The sequence below is a fragment of the Genypterus blacodes genome, unplaced genomic scaffold (assembly GCF_046128005.1).
Source record: "Genypterus blacodes isolate CSIRO-AG114 ecotype Tasmania unplaced genomic scaffold, CSIRO-AGI_Gbla_v1 ptg000039l_1, whole genome shotgun sequence".
Lineage (NCBI taxonomy): Eukaryota > Metazoa > Chordata > Actinopteri > Ophidiiformes > Ophidiidae > Genypterus > Genypterus blacodes.
In genome coordinates, this window is record NW_027466852.1 from 5,032,191 (window position 1) to 5,052,500 (window position 20,310).

The window sequence follows — 20,310 nt, forward strand, 5'->3', positions numbered from 1 at the left end:
TAGATCTCCTATTGCATTTGAAAGAATACACTGAGAAACAAACTGAGCTTTATTTCTTAACCTTTTCTGGGTGACAGACATATGGGTGTGCGTACTTGTTACCTTATCTTCAGTCACACTGCAGATATATATCTCTTATCTTTTCTTCTTTCAGGTCAGGAGAATGAACGAGTTGGCATCTACCTTCCTCAGCCTGTGTTCCCTCACTGCCAGCTCTAACAGCCTTCTCCAGGGGAAAGAGAGCCAGCAGGGTATACATTTTCATTGAAGGTGGGGAGGGAAGTGGCCAAAGGGAAGCTAGTTTATTCAATGCAAGAGCAATAAACTCAGGCAAACAGGTTCACATGTTCTCAGTTTGCTCATTTCAAGTATTTCTCGGAAACAAGTGCCATTTTCTTTAAACATGCCTGTTTTATTGTATCTTTCAGGATGATGACTCTCATGTCTAGGGGTTATTGTACATACTGCTTAAGCCCTGGAGGCTCTGAGGGCTAAATAGATTTTTGTGTTGTAATCCTCCTCCTCTCATGTCATTGTTGGGAGCTCTGCATCACATGACTGCATCTCACATGCTTACTTTGTGTCAGCCTCATCTAAATTTTGGTCCTCAGAGATTCCATTATTCTTGATTACTCATCAGTGGCATTGGATGGTGAAGGCTGCACCCACATTCTGACAGCGCCTTATCATGTGGTCTCAACACACCGCTTGGCAGCCTGTAATTAAGAATTTCCGACACGTTATTCTGACTGTTACCTTGGGCAGTGACAGTGTCTTTACATTCCAGTTACCAGTTCCACTGCAGTTTACCCCCAGCTATTACTTTCCAGTTTCCTTTCAAGAATGATTGACAGTAAAAGTAGTTAACTTAATAGTCCATCAGCTCATTCCAGTCTTTCTCCAGCTACCTCTTCAACACTTCAATTTCCCCTCTGTCCACGTGCCATTCAAATCAAGTAAAGCATGCACAAACAAACATTAATCAGTACATGAGGAGAAATCTGTGTTGAAGCGCTGAGCTCAAAAGACAGAACAAGCTAACTCATAAAACAAGCCTTCAATAAATTGCTGCAACTAGTTGCTGAACCTGTTTTACCAATCCACTTGACTTTTGCGTCAATATTTTTTTATATTTTACATTTTTGAATGAAATAAATGTACTGTAATGACTGTACTGCATTCTGTACACCAGTGTTTCTCTTTTTTGCTCATCCGCCTTTTAACTTTTGTCAACATGATGTAGGAGCTGAGCGTCTGACACCTTTTTTTGAACTAAGTGTGCTACCTAGTGGAGGGCAGAGAGCAGTACAGTAGGGAGCGCTGTTTCCTGCTTCACCTGTGACTTATGAGTGCTTGCACCTTATCTAACAGTAGGGAGCAGTGTTAAAAGTAGTAAAAGCAATGTCTTTAGTGCAGAGGATGACTCACTAACGGGCGAATGTACATAGTTAAATCAAATATTAATCAACAGCAAACAGTAATGCTAAGAAAACAATTGAAACAACTTCTACTTTGGATCCTACAAATACTATCATTAAAACGAATGCTGGTACGACTAATACTGCTTCTTCTGCCACAGCTACGGCTGATAAGACAAGTAGTACTTTTACTACCACTGTTGGTACCACTATTGCTACGTCTTTACTGGATTTATATACTGTCTCTTGACATTCCATTCCATTCCATTCACTTGTGAACAATTTCAGCGTATGGATTTCTTTGTGTCTTTACTTTACTTACTTTTTTGTTCGAAGTTAAAAGAAGCCGACAAAGTTATGTCCATCTTCTCCGGTAGGTGGCAGTAAAGGGGGATATCCACTCTGTCGTTCGTTCCGGTGGTGCAGAAGAAGAAGAAATGACTGTGACAGGCATGGACAGAACATTTATGAAGTAAATATTGTGAAACCTGAATAACGCGGGGAACCATAACAGCTCCATCTGCACGATTTCCCCCTGGACTCGCTTGTTTCGGAACGCAGTTTTGCTAAATCCCGCAGACATGTACCGGGCTGGACTGTGACGTAGTGGCAAAGCTCCAGCTGACATTGATGCAGTCTTGACCCGCAGAACGTGTGTTTTTCACGGCATCGTGTCGTCATGATGTCGCCGTGGCTCAGAGTGCGTGGAAGATGTTGCCTGGACAGTTTGGTGGTTCAGAGGTATTTTCACGGCCCCACGGCGGGAAGAAACACGCGGATTAAAGTCCATTTCAACGCTACTGCCGGTACCAGATGCTGCTCCACTGATCGTGGTGAGGTGAGGGTGAGGTTTGCCCCCAGTCCGACAGGTAAGCTCCTCACACACACACACACACACACACACACACACACACACACACACACACACACACACACACACACACACACACACACACACAGTGTGTTGGGGGTAACACTGATGGCGTTCATTGGCTGCCGTACTTTCACATGTGGGGTTTCGTGGAATTTAACCACAACTCAGTTCAAAATCAAAGCTGTGCATGCATTATGTTATTCAATGTACTCAAGCACAAGATCTGTATGACACCTTGAAGTCCATGAGTCTTGTACATGTGGAGGTCACTGTTGTTTATATAGAAAAGCTGCAAGGGGCAAAATGCCAACCAAGTGTCTTTGTGTTGCTCTTTATTCTTTTAGTGAAACATCTCCTTGAGGTTTGTCTGTCCCATCTAACGATTCTCTGCTCTGTCACAGGCTTCTTGCACCTTGGAGGCCTCCGCACTGCTCTCTACAATTACATCTTTGCCAAGAAATACGGAGGCTCATTTATTCTGCGACTGGAAGACACTGATTCCAGCAGACTGGTACAAGGAGCAGCAGAGTCTATAGAGGACATGCTGGAGTGGGCTGGTAAGAGAGACTACACACAGTAACTGACTGGGAGCACTGATTAATGAAGGGAACGGACACAATCACGTAATGATCTCATGTGACACTGGGCTACTTAACCAGTATTATTGGATACTTAAAGCAAACAGTTGTAATGCTGACATTGCAAACATTTTAAAAGAATGTTACAATGCAGAATTTGAATACGTTCCTAATGACAGTATTCAATCTTCCCGCCCATATACACGCTAACTCCTCCCTCACTTCCAGGTATACCTCCAGATGAGAGTCCTCGCCAAGGGGGTCCAGTGGGTCCGTACATGCAGTCTCAGAGACTTGACCTGTACACTCAAGCCGCCCTGCAGCTTGTGGAGAGTAAACACGCCTACTACTGCTTCTGCAGCCAGCAGAGATTGGAGTTGCTCAAAAAAGCAGCTCTGAGATCTGGACAGACTCCAAGGTCACTAGATCACATATACTGTAGTGTATACACTTATTTCATACATTTGCACATAACTTATAAATGTTCAGTGTCTAGTTTGTGTTTTTGAGTTGCAGTTGAAGCATTGAATGTATTTTCTCAACAGGTATGACAACAGGTGTCGCCACCTCAAGGCTCACCAGGTACAGGACAAGCTGGCTCAAGGGGCCACACACACCATCAGGTTCCGTTTACAGGAAGGGGCGGAGCCTTTTCAGGATCTGATCTTCGGATGGACTCGTCATGAAGTGGCCCAGGTTAAGCAGGCTTACTAGGCACTCACTCAGATGTCTTGTCTTGTGATGGACTGGAATGATTGCACAGGGTTAGACAGCTAGATCCTTTTCATCCGGGTTGGGTTGTAGAGATAATCCACACATTCTAAGAAAGCTAACTGCTGTCTATTACAATCATTTTACACATTTACATGATTTAGACATGTTGTCTGGAGCTGCGGTCGGGCTCATGGGCTCTCATAATCCTTGTATTAGTGAAAGGTGACTGTTATTTGTCTCCGGTGACCATCTGCAGTTTCTCCCCTCCTGTCTTCCCTCATCTTCTCTCTTTTCATAAGGTACCTTCTCTGTTGCAGGTAGAGGGAGACCCTGTGGTTATAAAAGCAGACGGATTCCCCACCTATCATCTGGCTAACATAGTAGATGATCACAACATGAAGATCAGCCATGTTCTGCGGGGCTCAGAGTGGCTCATCTCCACCTCCAAACATCTCCTCATGTACCAGGCTCTCGGGTGGCAGCCGCCCGTCTTCGGACACTTGCCGCTTCTTTTGAACAAAGATGGCAGCAAACTGTCCAAGAGGCAGGGAGATATATTCATTCAAAGCTTCCAAAGGGATGGAGTGCTGCCGGAAGCTCTGCTGGATATGACCACAAACTGTGGATCCGGATTCAACAGTGAGTGATGACATCACTGACCACAGAGTAGAGAGACGAGGCAAAAGACAGTCACACTTTTACATGCAAACTCAGTCATTTCAAATACAGCTTTCAAAATCTGCACTTTGATGAGCTGGGGGATATACTGACAGTTGATATTGTATTGTGCTTATGCGGCTTCATAGATAATCGGACGGGTCGAAGGATAGATGAGCTGATCTCGGAGTTTAACCCTTCAAAGATCACGACACACTCTGCTCTGTTAGACAAAGAAAAGCTGCCAGAGTTCAACCGGTAAGTCAGAACTAAGTGACTCTCCCTGTCTTATCTGTCTCCCTGTCTCCCCATCTTCCCGTCTGTCTCTCTCACTTTATCTCAGTTTGTCTGTACATCTGTTAACGTGATATCGGACTTATACAACATGTCTCACTTAATGTTTCATTGCTCAACGTGATTTCTACAGAATTCACCTACAGCAGCGAATTGAGGACGAGCATCAGTGCCATTTGCTGCTGAAGGATCTGCAGGAACGAATCCAGGAGGCCTATGCAGCCGAGGTCCATGAGGATTATATCAGGCAGGTCCTGCATCTCCGCAAGGTAAACATAACGTGGCTTCCAATGAAATAGAATAGTTAATAAGGAAGCCTTGACTGTGAACGTGGTTTCATTTTATCGTGGTGCTTTCCATGAAGAAGGAGTGATTTAGTTGCTGTTTCTCTGGTAACCAAACCCTTCTTAAATAAGGAACGCTTCATACACAAGAGGATGTGAAAGCGCAATTAATGTAAAATGTGTTTTTGGCCATGGTTCAAACGTCTATTTTTTCCCTGTATCCTCATAACCTGCTGTTCAGTCTTATACTCCTACAGATCATATGCTGCACAGCTTTGCTTTGTTTCTGCTCATCCTGTCCTCTCTGCTCTCTGCTACTCTGCAGGGCCACATATCTACCCTGAAAGAGCTCGTAAGCCCCAGGTATTCTTATCTCTGGGTGCGTCCTTCCTGCTCCAACCAGGAGGTGGCAGCGATCACATCAGAGGCCCAGCACATTGCTTCATTGGTGCTGAGGTGAGTAGTATTAAAAGGTTCATAACCACATTTTGCTATATCTTGCATTAGAGTGTTTAAGCTGGCAGGACGTTTCTCTCTCTGTGTGTGTGTGTGTGTGTGTGTGTGTAGACTGATAGAAGAGCGAGGTGAGAAGTTGGTGGTGGATCGTCTGGGTAAGGACCTGAAGGCTCTGGCTAAGCAGACCAAGCAGACCCAATACAAAGACATGATGAAGCTTTTACGTCTGGCTCTCAGTGGTCTACAGGTATTGGAATGACATCATGCACATTATTACGCCTCAGAAGATACAGACAGCACAGTGTGGAATTAACAGTGGTGGTTGCTTTGAGACATTCATGTTTGCTCAACAGCTTAAAGTTGTCCGAATGGAAGCGTCTTACAAATCTATTTCCCTTGTTGTTCCATGTAAATTGCCCTAACTTGATGTTTGTATTAACGAGCCTAGATTATGTGATTGCAAATTGTTTACTGCAGCATGTCAGCGACACATTTTGTTCATCGGCGTAAGCGTTGTCTGCAGGCATGTCCCCACCTGCCGTGCTTCCTCTTTAAACATAAACATAGAGTGAAGTTCCATCCTTATATGTGTCTTACTCTGCCCTTTTTGTCTTAAATGCGGTCCAGACATAGATCCCAGTGTGGATGTAAACATAGCCACACTCCAATCCAAAAGCATTGCTATGATTCCAGGGCAAATCAAATCACATCTCTACCCAAACCAACAGAGGTGACATTGAATGTGCTTTGGGTTAGGAAGTCAAACAAAGATTGCTTGTTTAGCTGAGCCTTCTGTTTGTGAAGTCATAGGGGCTTCTGAAAAAAAACACACCAGCTCCTCTGAAAACAGCTCAAAATCTCTCATCTAAACTCTATATCCTGTAAAATCATCAGATTTATTGCTGATGTGCATGTTTTCTTACATTTCTGCCTGTGACACGACGAAGCAAACCCTGGAAAATCACATGGTTTCAAATTATAGTAATGACTGAAGCAAGAAATCCCAAAATGACTCAAACGCCACAGAAGCCAGGAAGACATTCAGGGAGGCAGTATTGAAAGGGGGAATCATGTCTGGCTGCTTTCACAGAGGTTATTATCTGCTGTGTGCTGGGTTGAAAATGAATGTCTGTTTCACTCAATTTTCCTTTTTCCACACAAACCTGCAGCAAGGTACCAGTGTGGCTGAGATAATGGTGTCTCTGGGGCCCGAGGAGAGCAGCCTTCGTCTCCAGAAGCTTCTTTTGCTCTCGCAGACTGGTTAAAGACTGTACAGCTTTTGGGCATATCGCCTCACCTTCACCCGCTGCTGGGAACATGATGAAGAGGAGCGCTGCTGTTAAGGATGTATGTTGAGGGTTACATGCTACATGATCTGTTCGCATACATGAACTGCATCCTCCTACTACAGATACTAACAGATGCAAACGGTTTTGTAAACTACATCAATAGAACTTAAAGCTTGTGGGGTTTTTTATTAGCAATCTGAGACTGAAGCCCCAGGGGAAACAATCAAGAGTGGGAAGTACCTCAGTTTTTCCTTCATGCAAATCCTGTACTGTTTGGAAATTGTCGTGCTTTTACTTTCATACATTTAGATTTGACTGACATGCACTGCTATGTGTGTGTACTGTTAGAGCCAGTATCCTAGCTGTGTGCTGCTCTCAATGAACTTTACAGCTTTGTACAGCTTTGCTGTAACAAGTATTTGTAATAAGTGTGTGTGGAACACTGATGATGCTGCAAAACTTGAGGTTGACTCAAATGCATCCATTAAGCCTAAAAGCTTTGTTCTGAATGGCCCCAAAACTCATTCAGTGTGCTGCAAATGTGAATGATAAAGTAATGATTTTTTTTTAAACAAAATAATAAATTATGTATAAAAATACACAATGTAATATATCATGTCATATTTTCATTATTTTCTATATGCTAATGTAATATAATAAACGACACAAATGGTGTGTTATTTATGAAATGATTTTTATTTTTATAACCACCGTCCTATTTTTTCAATTCACTACAAACAGTTATTTGTGCTTCATGATGTTCTCAGACTTAAATGTTAGATTGTGGCCTTGTGTTTCGTGCAGCGTTGCAGCAGTTCAACTAGAGATATCTCTTATTCAAAAATGACTTTCTTAAAAGTACAATTAGAACAGTAGATAAAAGTAATGACCTCAAAGCATTTACCTGCCGATGTTAATTTTACTGACGTATCTAAAGTATTTTTTTTAAATATATGTGCTGATGTAAAGACAGGACAATGATTCACTGTGACATTTACACCCTGAGATGCTGTCTTTACATTATAAAATCTGCTTTATCAAAGACTTTTTCTGAAGTGTGTCAGTTGTCACACACATACGTCATCGTGGTAGGGAGACGCGCCCGTTTGAGTTGTGTGACGGCTGGACGGGAGCGTGACTGCGTGTGAGTGTCACATGTCAGCAGGCACTTCGACACCTCCGCTTCCCTTCACAGCAGACAACGACAACAACACCAGCAACAGCAGCAAGAGCAGGAGGAGGACGAGACCATGGCGACCGGAGACAAGCCCGCTACTCTAGACTCCTGGCTCAGTAAGTGCAGGAGCCTCCATTCCAGTTCACTTTCTCTGCTTTGTAAACAAACGGACTCCTCGCCGCGGCGCAACTCCTGTAGCTTCAGCTGCAGCTTTTCCAATGTGTCAACAGTCAACACGACACGCTCGTCGACGTTTTGGCATGTCGGTAACAAAGTGCGTGTTAGTGAGCAGAAAGTGTTCAGGTGGAGGAGGAAGTGAGCTGCTGGCTGCTGCGTTCTTCATGTCTGCGGTCAGTTTATTAGGTACACCCCCGTAACGCGCCATAGACAGGATGTACCTAAGCCTTCAGCTGGGGACAAAATAACTATCTGCACACAACAACTCGGTCGTATTTGTTTGTTTGTTTGCACGATATCTCATAAAGTTATGGTCGGGTTCCATTGAAACTTAATGTGCAGGCTGGGAATGATCCAGGGAAGAATACGTTATATTTTGGTAATGGTCAGCCGAATGGTGGCGCTGTAAAAGCTACTTTTGAGTGTTACGTCTATTGAACCACAAATCATAGAATCTAATGTCTTCTCCCCTGGATTCATTGTGTGTATACAGCATGCATCCACACTGACCTCATCTCTGCCATGTGCTCCTCACTACATTTTTAGGATCTCCTCCAAAATGTTTACGATTACTCTGTGTGTGTGTGCGTGCGCGTGTGTGTGCACGTATGTATGTATGTATGTATGTACCAAGCCAAAGGTAAGATCTGGTGTGTCTTTGCTAATCATTCTACCCTTTTGCTATAATCAGCTGCCAAATTGTGTGTGCATGACTCATTCTTCAAAAAGTGCTATGTCTGATGAATGAATGAAGTATACTGTGTCCAAATTTGGTGGAAAATCTCCCCATCATTTGACAGGATGGGGAAGAATCTGTTGTAGTAACATGTGGTCCCATTGCTGAAACCTGTGATGACATGGGGGGCTTTGGTAATATTCTGTCCCGCCTCATATACAGACACCAGAAGGCAGAATATAAGAAGTAACTCTCAAAATAATCCAATATAACACCACCACCATCAGCCTCCATCATTACCATACAACTGGATCAACACCTCTTTCACACTGTCGACTCACGCTGAACAGTATCAGCGTCTCACATGTGGAGTTTATAGCAGAGCTGTTGTATGTGTCTGTCTGTTATACTCACTAAAACACGGACAAGTCTTCTTTGGTTTTCATCAAAGTTTAAACTTACTTTTATTTTACTGTTATTTTCACTTCCTCTTTCACGCTCGTCCATGGCGTTCATACTTTCCTGCTTATATTTGCATGTCTTAGACCAGGCCACAGACCCAGCTAACCAGGAGGACAGATGGGACTGCATCCAGGGCTTCTATCAGCTGGTCAACCAAGAGATTGATGGGTGAGGAGATCACAGCTTGTTTACAGAAGTTTTTGATTCAATCGATTATTCAGCTCTCATGTGATCCATTGTATTTTTCCAAATTGGCCTCAGGCTTTGAGGCATATTCATGTTTCTAAATGAGGCCACTTGCTTCTTGGAGTGACTTTATTCCCTTAGTTTTCACTTTTTTTTTAAAAATTAGTTGCATGCATAATTAAACATGCAACCATTAATTCTTATTTAGCTTTTATAATATGCTGTGTTTTCTGATCAAATTTTCTGAGAATCTTTTTTTTCACCGCAATCCAACAAATATTTATCTTCTGAACTAATCAAACATGTATTTGATTGTTTACAACATAATAGCACATTTGAAAAAAATGACACAAAAAGCATCATGTGTTCAGCCCTGCTTATTATCATTCCCATTTTTGGTTGGACCAGCCTGGTAACCTGCCTGCCTTCCTGTTTGTGACAAATAACAAGCAAACCCTTCAACAAATATGGAAGATAATCATGTCTGTAAATATTTACACAAGTTACTGAGGGGATTAGTATCAGCTTTTCAAATGATGGAGAGTTATTTCTGGAAATACTCTACCAACCACTCTGCTGTTTTCTCTGCTGTCATGTCATTTGCCGGTTCAAACAGATGACCGTTGACCCCTTCCAACCAAACGACACTTATCAGCTCTATTTTAGGAAAGCATTACAAAACTAAGGGATGTGCAGAAAACAGCTTTACACCACCGTGGCTTGTGAGTAAGACTTGCCTCACTGCCATGTCGTGTCGCCGCAATCGCAGTTTGGTCAATTACACCATTACATCACAGTGAGAGGGAACTCTAGAGCATCACTTCCCCCCTTAACCTGTTCCTGTCCCATTTACATTGATTCATTATAATGTTGAATTCCGTTGTTCACATTAATGATTGCATTGTTCCTCCTCTGGTTTCAGCCCACAGGTAGCCATTCCACTTCTTGTCCATAAGATCCAGTCACCACAGGAAAGAGAAGCTCTGCAGGCCCTCACTGTAAGATCACAGAGTCAATCCTTCTCCACATTCTGCTGCTATGGTTGTAATTGATATTATTATTTCCCATGACTTGTGCATACGTTCAGCATTTGCTGGGTGTAAAGGTACAGTCTATTCATGAAAATAATGTCTTTGTTTCGACACAAGGGGCTGGTGTCCTCTGTGTGTGTGACTAAGTGTTGTCACATGGCCCGAATGACATGAGGGACATGACAAGAATTAAAATCTGATACAGCAACAGAGGGTTTGTTTGTTATTTAAAATGGGCTTTAGAGAAGCTCGTCAAGCTTCATGGCTCTCAGGTCATGTGACACCTAAAGAGTTTTAACCAAGAGCATGCTGTGACAAATCTGAGCAGTTTCTTGTGTGCTGAGTAAGAACAAAGCTAAATAATAACCGAGAAATCTTAAGAATCCTCCGGCTCACAGTGGTTTGTTCTGATTCTGTGCTGTGTAGGTTCTGGAGGCCTGTATGAACAACTGTGGGAAGAGGTTCCACAGTGAGGCAGCAAAGTTTCGCTTTCTCAATGAGCTCATCAAAGTCATCACACCAAAGGTACCACCAAAATAATATATAGTTAGCTGTTCTTTCATCGTTCAATTCAGTCCAACTTTATAAGAAACGTTGAAATGATCATTAAAAAGCCATTTCATCGCTGATTTAAGATGTCAGATGTAATTAATTATGTAACTATTGCTGCACTACATACACAATGACCTTCCCTTTAAAGCTGTAGGGTCAAACAGAATGACTGATGTAGACACTGATTGTTTGAGCAGTACCTGGGCCAGTGGACTCCTGAGAAGGTGAAAGACAGAGTGACAGAGATCCTCTATGGATGGACGCTCTGGCTTAAAGAGGAGCCCAAGATTCAAGAAGCCTACGGCATGCTGAAGAAACAAGGTTTGGATATGGCACTTGCTGGTACTTGATATACAGTATTTGTATTATTCCACATACATTTAAGGATGTGGTAGCAGTGAATTTGTCCTCACTGCTCTTTGGCCTCTTGCTGTTTCAGGTGTGGTCCAGAAGGATCCCAAACTGCCCGACACTGTTAAAAGGCCTCCTCCCCCACAAAGACTCACAGAATCTGTATTTGACCAGGAGGAAAAGGCCAAGGTGTGTGTGTGTGTGTGTGTGTTTGAAATCATCATCTGTTCGTATGCAATGTATGCAAAGAAAAGTGTGTTGTATTTTGTGTTTGTAATGTGTGATTTTGTTTCGTCAGTTGTTAGCAAAGTTACTGAAAAGTGCCCGTCCCGAAGACCTGGAAACTGCCAACAGACTCATTAAAAGCACCATGAAAGAGGTGGGATACTGCATATAGTTGTGTAGTGCTCATCCTCATCCTCATATTATTCAACTTGGTTTTTAATTTGTGCGTGTGTGTGTGTGTTTTAGGAGCAGGAGAAAGCAGAGAGAGTGTCGAAGCGTTTATCTACTCTGCAGGAGGTGCACAGCAGCACCAAGCAGCTCAAAGATCTAATTGACCAGCACACACTCACTGAAGCCCCCCTACAGCCCAGTGATGACCTGAAGGTACTGCACATGATACAAAGTCAACCAGCTTTCAGGGGATTTTCTTAAAACCAGGATTGGCCTTAAAATAGTGGGACTAGACCCATGACCCTCAATGACCCATGACTCAATGGCCACCCTCAACACACACACACACACACACACACACCTGTGCTGCATAGTACAATCCAATGCAACAACCTTACCATAAAGCTTGTATTTGTTTGTTGTTGTTAAGATAATGATGTTAACACCATTTATTTTATTTTATTTTATTTTATTTTATTTTATTTTATTTTATCACAAAGGATATAAATTAAAAAAATATCCTATTTAACGATCCCTGCGAAACAAAAAGAGAACATTGTCAGTATTGTTGTGTTATTGGCGAGTGCTGCTTGTGTAGCTGCTCACTAACAGATATTTACTCAAAGCCACCAGTGTTTTCCATCCACAGCGAGGGAGTGTTTGTGCGGAGGTGTGATTATACCGTAAGGAGCTGCCAGCCCAGATTTGATCCTTCCTCTGCCCAAACTGCAGGCCTCGTACGAGCGCTGCGATCGGCTGAGGCCCAGCCTGTTCCGCCTGGCCAGCGACACCATGGATGATGATTCAGCTCTGGCAGAGATCCTGGCAGCCAACGACGAGCTCACACTGGTAGTAAATACCTACAAAGGCAAGGTGGGGAGGACGGAGTGTAATGGCGGGCAAGGAAGAAGTAGAAGTGAAGAGGAAGTGGGGGCTGAAAATAAAGGTAGGTGAGCAAATGCCTCTCTGTCACGTGAGTCTGTGGAGAGAAGCTTGACCCTGAGTCGTTTGTCAGCTCCGCTCGGCTGTTTTCTTGCGTTGGTAGTGTTTAATCCTCTGTGATGTTCCCTCTTATTCCTGCAGCTCCCACAAGTCCAAGAGAGATTAAGAGCTACCACCTCATCGACCTGTCAGCACTGGACTCTCCACGGACTCACAGAAAGGCCGATTCGCCTCTTCCCTCAGACACTTCGCCCCTCCCTTCCACTCCAACGCTGCCTCCCTCTACTCTCTCTCCGCCAACGTCTAATTTGGAAAGCAGCTTCCGCCCAGCAGCAAACCAGGAGCACGGTAGTTCCCCCCATTTTGTAACTAATTCTCACTTATTCTCTGTTCTCCAATGTAACAACAATGCTACTTGTTATTTCAGAGTTAGAAAATAGAGTCACAAAATGCCGCCAAACCCTCGAAACTCCAAAGTCTTACTATGACAAACTAATACAGGTGAGCAGTGAATATGGGATGAAGGAGAAAGCTTTTTTCTATATGTTCTCTTGGGAAGAGTTTCAAACGTAAGACATCCTTTTCCTCAGATGAATGCAGACGTTCAAATGATGAATTCTCTGCAGGGTGGAGGCAGTGGCCCTTTGCTGAGAGCCCGTGGGTGTGCAGGCAGCAGGACTTCCTTTAATGGAACTCACACATGGTAAGGATGCTAAGAAAAGAAAAGGAGGCAGAATCAGTATTTAGACAGTTGGGCGATGTTACATTTAGAGCTGAAAAATAATTTACATTCATCTTAATCTTAAACTGTCTTCTCCTATTAGGTCGCTCTCCCAAAATCAACAATTCACAGCACCCTCTGGGTCACACACACAACCAACTGAAGTGTCTGGGTCTGTGGTGAAGATGGAGGAGAGTGTGTGTCCCCCACAGTCCCTAACACACATCTTTGTTCCAATGGAGGAAATCAGACCCAGTATGTCCTTAATTCCGTTTTCATTTAGTTTCTCTTCTGGAAAATCTAGTTTTGCTATGAAAGTCCTCCAGAATGTGAAGCCCTACAGCTGCTATTTGTTGTTTCTGCAGGTCAGCTGGAGCCGATCACTCTGTACGATGAGGGCGGTGTTCACGTCTCTCTCCATTTTGCCAAAGACTCTCCAGCTGGACACCCCAGTGCTGCTGTGATGGTCATTTCCACAGTGAACACTTCTGCCTTCTCTGTGAAGGACTTCCTGTTTCAAGCTGCGGTTCCAAAGGTAACCTCAGTCCAGATACATCATTGAAATATGCATCTTATTTTGAAAGGCATCCGTTTGGCAACCAACTGGAACTGAAGCTGTTCAAATGTGTGTTTACTTCATTCGGAACTCTCTGATGTGTGTTTGAGTTAGAGGATTAAGTTTACATAGTTCAGGATGTGACTGATGCTTTCACCAGAGTAAATGTTTTGTTACTGGGATTAATTTCCATAAGAACTGATCTCATCTAATAGCATTTAATGTTTCATGTTCCACACGGGCCTGACCTGGTTGTCCTCTGTACTCAGCAACAGTAGTGGAAGTACTTCCTTGTTAAGCTCCACTTTAGATTTGAACAGAAACATAGACCCTGTGTGCATTTTTCATTTAATCCTCCTTTTTGTCGCCGTATGTTATATATTTACCCTTTCATTTCCATTACACAGCACCTGTAACTGTATTCTGTGTACTGTATATATGTTATTATATAATATTCTTAATTTGATTCCTGTACTGCAGACCATGTCCATGAAACTCCAGTCTGCATCAGGGACTCACCTTCATCCTTACAACCCTCTGCTGCCTCCACCTGCCCTCTCTCAGGTCCTCCTCCTGGCCAACCCCCAGAGGGTGAGTGTGGGGTCATTCTCTGTGTGACAGCAAAGAACACAACCTGCTCAATATTGACTCAGTCTCCCTCTGTTTTGTTTGTTCCTTTTTTTTAGCAAAAGGTCCGTCTACGCTTCAAGCTGACCCTCAGACATGGAGACCAGCAACTGAGTGAGATGGGAGAGATAGACAACTTCCCTGACTGGCTCACTTTGAACGGCTTGTAAAGAGCTAGACCTCATACCTGGATTTTGAATGCAGAACCAAAGTAAACTCAATGCTAACTTCTGACTAAACTTACAAATAACGGTCACAAGGTCATCAACAAACTGATCAATCATGTACAGTATATTATCAGTGTTTTTCCTTAAAACACATTATCCTCTGCTTCAAAACCTCCCTGATGCTCGCTGGAGTTGTGCACACTGAGAATGTGTCAGATAAATATGAAGAATAGTCTAAACTAGTTGGTCAACTGTTTTAACCGATACAAAAGTACAAAGATCAACAGTGTTCTGGTTTGTTCAGAAGATTATTGGTTGGATGAAGTATTTATTCTTGTGCTGTTTACTTACTTACTGCCTTGTGCCTTAGAGTGTATGCCAGTACAGTTTGATTAAACAGTGCATGCCGTGCACACATGTGAATGTTGCCATGAGGCCGAAAATGTGAGTATTTATAGTTTCCTATGTAAAGTTTTGACATCCAATCTTTGCAAAGTGCCTTGAGATACAAATGTGTTTTTATGTATTTAAATGACTGCTGTACCTACATGTAATTTCTATGAAGTTATTACAGATTCTTAAGTTGAGTTTGTTTTCTTAAAGGTGTCATGACACTGTGTTGGAATGTGACCAGACCAGTGTTTCCCCAGGTGTGTGTCCTGCACTGTGAAGCTGTAGAATTTCAGCACTGCACTCAGGGGTTGTCAGAGGATTTAGGATGATTTAAAGCCCAGTGAATGTCTTATTGAAGGCCTTTCATTTCTGTATGACTGTATGTCTGTCTGTGCCATATGCACCAATCAATAAATACAATTGAGAAAGAGGAGGATAAAGGTACAAATTTTGTTACTACTCTTAGAAATATGAACCAAACATGAAGTGACTTTTATGCCTAGTTCAGTGCCTGGCAACCCTGTCTCACTAAGGTCCTTAGTCAGCAAACCGTTTATTAAAAGGGAAAATCCCTTCTGACAACACCAAGAACACTACAACTCTTGGTGCAGACTGAGATCCAGAAGGATTTGCTGACAGCGATGCCACATACAACACCGTCACAACAAATGAAGGCTGACATGTGGCAGCAATCAAATGGGCACAGATCACTGGAACTGCCCGATGTGCCACAGAAAATACACTCACAAGCTTCAACGAATGTTCAAGCACAGTATAGCAATACAATAGAGTGCAACTCTACTGTTTACACATGGAGGGAAATTCTCTCTTGGGCACCAAAACAAATGATCAAAATGACCTGGAAGTTTTGAAGCTGTAGATCGGAGCATCCTACACATCTTTGCCGTACGCTAACAGGTCTTAGGGCCCTTGAATGCAGTGTTATAGTCCCTGTGCTGAACATGTTGAACAGCCTCTAAAAGCTTCTCTCCATGAGGTTATTATTTATTTAGATACAAATATGCTCACCCATGCCCAAGAAAGTGTTTTCCTGACATTTTACCACAAAACGACTGTATTTTTAATGTGAAGCTGTGAAGCCACGGAGAGAAGGTTGTGGAGACACGCAGGGGACGGCAAGAAAAAAGAGCATCCAAAGAATACTACAAGGTGTTACTCCCAAATAAAGGAATCCACATGAGGGGCTAGCTTGTACTGCAGCGTGTATAACCTGCAGCTATAGCACAGGGTTCCATAAAGGGCCATTCAAAAGCCAACAGACCCTCAAACATGAACCACAGTGACCAGAACATCACAACAGTTAAAGGGATTATCAACATTAAAGTCTGTATCAGGAAACCAATTCATAGCAGGAAGGGTTAACGACAAACAGCAACTTCAAATTCATTGATCAATCATATTTATTGTATGACATCAGCTGATTAAAATACATGTTTATTATGTACATATATGTCACAGGGGTGTTAGATAAAGTGCCAAATACCATTTTTACAAAAAACAAAACCAAAAAAAAAAGGATTTGTGGAAGACCATCACACCCTTTTTCCCCTGGTCCCACAGTACATTGCTTCGTGAACACGTTGCCCCCCCTCCCCCGGCTCAGAGGAAGGGTGGATTGCTTAGCGTGGGACCGTTTGACATGATCCACCCTGGAATCACTCACAGTTGCTGAGTGGTGATACTGATGCGGACATCGTAGGACATTGGACGAATACTCGGCGCTCCGGAAGGATCTAATATCGACACGTACGGCGGGAGAAAAAATCGGACGTTATTGTTACAGTACAGCACTGCAAAGGATGACGGCGGGTTTCGGAAATCCAGCATCATTGCATTGAATAGGAGGAGGTTCCAGAGGCCCGAGGTGCAACTGTGCACAACCATCCTGCTCCACGCGAGTGTGTGTGTGTGTTTGTGTGTACAGGTCATAGTAAATATAAGACAGACTACAGAGCCCAGACTGGATTTTACTTTTCAGACAAACAAAAAAGGCAATAACACCCTTTCAACAGTTGTACAATAGTTTTGAGTCGGCGGCGTATTGTTATCTTCCGTCTCCTTCATAAACATCTGAGACGGAGGGAGATGTAGAAGGGACGGAGGAAGAGTTTGTGAGATCAGAACAGGCACACACTTATTTGCATGTTTGTTTTTCAGGTTTTTAGGTTTCCCGGGAGCTACAAAAAGTTGACAAAACAGATTTCCCCTTTATTCCCAGTCCCCAACGGCAGTGATGGATGTACAGATGCTCGGTGATGAAGACCTCTGGCTTCACAATCCAGCTGTCTGGGAAGGCGTACGCTAATACTCCAGCAAGGCTTTGTTTTGGTGTCTCAAAGTATCCGTGAGCTGTGACGTTTGTCGCGCCACCGAGCGTACGAAGGCCTTCCACCGAGAGGCCCGAGCACGTTATCTGGAAGAAGGGTGAAGAAGATGAAGAAGGGTGAAGAGGGGCTGTTTATTGTCATCTCTTCCTCCTCTTCCTCTGCAGAGGTACGTTGCTCTCAGCCTCTCTGATGCTCTTCATGTACCCTCTGCAACTAGACTAACTTTCCTCTTTCACCTCTTCCACCTCATCCTCGTCCTCTTCATCTAACAGCTCCTCGCCCGCCTCCTCCCCGTCTTCTGCTTCTTCCAATTCCTCATCATCGTCCTCCTCCTTCTCCACCTCTATCTCCCCCTCTTCTTCTTTTTCCATGTCCTCTTCTCTGTCGCCGCCCTGGTCTGTGCTTTCCTCTTCCTCTCCCTCCTCTGCCTTCTCGTCCTCATTTTCACCACCTTCACACCCCTCTCCTTCATCCCCCTCGTGTTCCTCACCCTCTCCCCGCTCCTGTTCTCCATCTTCGTCTCCCACTTCCTCGTTCTCCTCTCCCTTTATCTCCTCCGCTATCTCATCACATTGCTCCGTGTCGTGTTCCTGCACCCCCGCATTCGTTTCCTCTTCCTCTGCCGTTTCATCTTGTCCTATATGGCTCTCTCCATCCTTGTCTTCCTCCGCATTCTCCTGCACTTCCTCCTCTTCTACTTCTACATCCCTTTCTCCAGCCTCTTCCTCCCCCTCATCGCGGACGCCATTATGTTCGCTGTTGTGATTCTCCTCATCCTCTCTCTTTGTCTCTATATCATTCTGCTCTTCACTGCTCGGCTCTTCTTGCTCGCTCTGTATTCTGTCTCCGGTGTTTCCGTCCCCAAAGGCTTTCAGTCCTGTCCTCCCACCGCCCACACTGTTTCCCAGATGTATGTGATTGTGGTTATTGTGTTCCAAGTCTTCCAAGGTGAGTTCAAACTGGAAGCGGTCTTGCTGGAGGTGTCTGTCCGGGGGAGGCGAGGGAGACTGGGGCATAGTGTTCAGGTACCACTCCCTGTTCTCCTCCAGGGTGTCCAACAGCTCCTGGGCGTCTGGGTGGACCAGGTCAGCCCACGTCTCCCACAGTGGGTGGACGATGTAATCAATGAATCCCACCTTGAAAGGATGAAAGCAAAGAGTAAATATCAAGTCGTTTAGAAAGGTGACGTTTTAAAACCATGGCAACTGAAATAAATGTAATGCTGTTTAATTTACATTTATGAACAATAACGAAAACACATTATCCATGCATTACAAAACATTTTACTAAAGATCTTCATGTTTCTTTGAATCATTTTTTACCTCTGCTAAGGGACTTTATCAAAATTTCCCATCAACATATATAATTTGGTTCTGATCCAGATATTGATCATATTGCTGTCATTGCTGTACATTAACACGTCAATCTAGACAGAAGTGTGAGACGATGCTGATTCAAAGTCTTAATCAGTGGCGTGTGTATTTTCAGTGATGGATTTACTCTAAATGAAGAAAGGATGCTGCTGTCAAGTGAATGTGCTTGTAAAGGTAGTAAAGGTCCGACTTTACATGGACAAGAGCAAAGTTGTGTTTTTGACTAGAGGGCGCTGTTGCAGCCCTTCTTGTGATGTGTGTTTGGCAGTGTGTCTTCTTTTCAAATTACATAATTGTACAACATTTGTGACTAATGCAACTAAAAATATTCCACCGTTCTGGTTTTATTTTATCTGCCGTGCACGCTGGGCCGCCCACAGATCCATTTTGAGATACAATACTTTAACGTTTTGCATCTCTGTTTTTTTACCTCTTGACCTTTTCAAAAATGAAACTAAAAAAAAAACAAAAACAAAATAAACCCGATAAGAACCTAAAGTATCACTCACTGACAAAGTTTAGGTGCTTAAGTCATTTTTGAGCCAATCGCCATAATTTCACTTGAAATAGTTCTGCTTTGTTGCTGTGGGTGACACACACATTACCTGGCTCTTCTCTACAGACGCTGTGTGTTTGTCACACATGGCGCTGATCTCCATGCCTCTCTCCCGCTCCTTGTCACCCTGTCGGAAGAACTCCTCCATGATCCTCTCCGTCCACTGCCTGTACAGCGGCAAAGCCTTGGTGGGGTTGCTCAGGTCTGCACAGTGCACCATGTTCCTCAGCACCTACACACAAATCACACACACTTCATCTTCATCTCCATCTTTGCTTTTGAATGGTTGTCTGCATCCATATCAGCATGTAAACACGACAAGTTACCTGTATTCTTTCTGTGTAGTGGTCCAGGAGCAACACGCCAGAGCTGGTCACCTTCTTCGTCTCCACCATGGTCTTCAGATCAGCCATGAGGGTCATGTGTTTGGACATGTCTGTCGCCAAAACCTACAAAGAGCGAGAAGTTAACAACAAAATACACTCCTATTGCCCAATGTTTTTCATTTACTTACCTATTACTCTTTTGATGGCTCTATAATATAAATTATTGCAATTAACAGAAAAGGATGATAAAGGGGACTTCCAGGTTCTGTAAAAAATAAAGACCACAACCCAGGTGGTCCAAATGGAAGGGATAGGTAGGGGGGTAATAACTGTCCCTGCACACACCTTGGGCATGTTAGCCTGGTGGAAATAATAGCGATCCAAAAATAGAGCTTCATAGAGCGGAGAACCAGTTTCACATGTGTGTTCTGTCTCAGTATGTTTCTGCTAAATCTTCTGTGATTGTTTTAGAACAGCAGGTCTGTTGATAAAATTATGTTTTATATGTGTATGTATCAAACGCAAATGTATGGATGAGCTCAAGAAATATGTAGACAATGAAAAAGTGCAATTTCCATATTAATATAACTTCAGTACATTATTGTTAATACTCAGAGAGAAGTTGTATTGTATTGACTGCAATGTTGAAAATGCTGTGTATCTTTTTCACATTTTTAATGTTTTGCTGACCATATCAATGACAAGCTTGCGAAGACTCTGTCGCTGTCG

The 20,310-nt window shown here is 43.3% G+C and overlaps 3 protein-coding genes across 4 annotated transcripts in view; 2 read left to right on the forward strand and 1 right to left on the reverse strand.

Annotated features, from left to right (window-relative positions):
• The first annotated feature begins 1,813 nt into the window (after positions 1 to 1,813).
• ears2 (glutamyl-tRNA synthetase 2, mitochondrial) lies at positions 1,814 to 7,253 on the forward strand. Its single transcript, XM_076147876.1, has 10 exons — positions 1,814 to 2,287; positions 2,694 to 2,849; positions 3,099 to 3,288; positions 3,416 to 3,566; positions 3,902 to 4,223; positions 4,391 to 4,499; positions 4,669 to 4,804; positions 5,145 to 5,275; positions 5,387 to 5,522; positions 6,445 to 7,253. Exons 1-10 carry the CDS (start codon positions 2,098 to 2,100, stop codon positions 6,538 to 6,540), a joined length of 1,617 nt encoding a protein of 538 aa, XP_076003991.1. The 5' UTR covers positions 1,814 to 2,097; the 3' UTR covers positions 6,541 to 7,253.
• A 429-nt stretch (positions 7,254 to 7,682) lies between these two features.
• LOC142996788 (ADP-ribosylation factor-binding protein GGA2-like) lies at positions 7,683 to 14,719 on the forward strand. 2 transcript variants are annotated; one of them, XM_076147874.1, is made up of 16 exons: positions 7,683 to 7,857; positions 9,140 to 9,224; positions 10,165 to 10,240; positions 10,700 to 10,798; positions 11,023 to 11,146; positions 11,265 to 11,365; positions 11,475 to 11,555; positions 11,648 to 11,785; positions 12,305 to 12,518; positions 12,656 to 12,862; positions 12,942 to 13,015; positions 13,105 to 13,217; positions 13,339 to 13,490; positions 13,601 to 13,770; positions 14,272 to 14,382; positions 14,478 to 14,719. In XM_076147874.1, the coding sequence occupies exons 1-16, from the start codon at positions 7,815 to 7,817 to the stop codon at positions 14,586 to 14,588; spliced, it is 1,899 nt and encodes a 632-aa protein (XP_076003989.1). In that variant the 5' UTR covers positions 7,683 to 7,814; the 3' UTR covers positions 14,589 to 14,719. The 2 variants fall into 2 exon arrangements, with proteins under 2 accessions (XP_076003989.1, XP_076003990.1); XM_076147875.1 differs by having other exon boundaries at positions 7,684 to 7,857; positions 13,141 to 13,217.
• Positions 14,720 to 17,160: 2,441 nt separating this feature from the next.
• Positions 17,161 to 20,310, reverse strand: part of LOC142996923 (3',5'-cyclic-AMP phosphodiesterase 4C-like) — a 6,445-nt gene continuing 3,295 nt past the window's right edge. Inside the window, exons 12-17 of the mRNA XM_076148049.1 lie at positions 20,272 to 20,310; positions 19,582 to 19,704; positions 19,305 to 19,487; positions 18,266 to 18,462; positions 17,563 to 17,791; positions 17,161 to 17,412 (exon numbers count right to left, since the gene is read on the reverse strand). The exon at positions 20,272 to 20,310 is cut by the window's right edge and continues 116 nt beyond it. Of these exons, the coding sequence (XP_076004164.1) occupies positions 17,161 to 17,412; positions 17,563 to 17,791; positions 18,266 to 18,462; positions 19,305 to 19,487; positions 19,582 to 19,704; positions 20,272 to 20,310 (1,023 nt within the window). The remainder of the gene's footprint in view (positions 17,413 to 17,562; positions 17,792 to 18,265; positions 18,463 to 19,304; positions 19,488 to 19,581; positions 19,705 to 20,271) is intronic.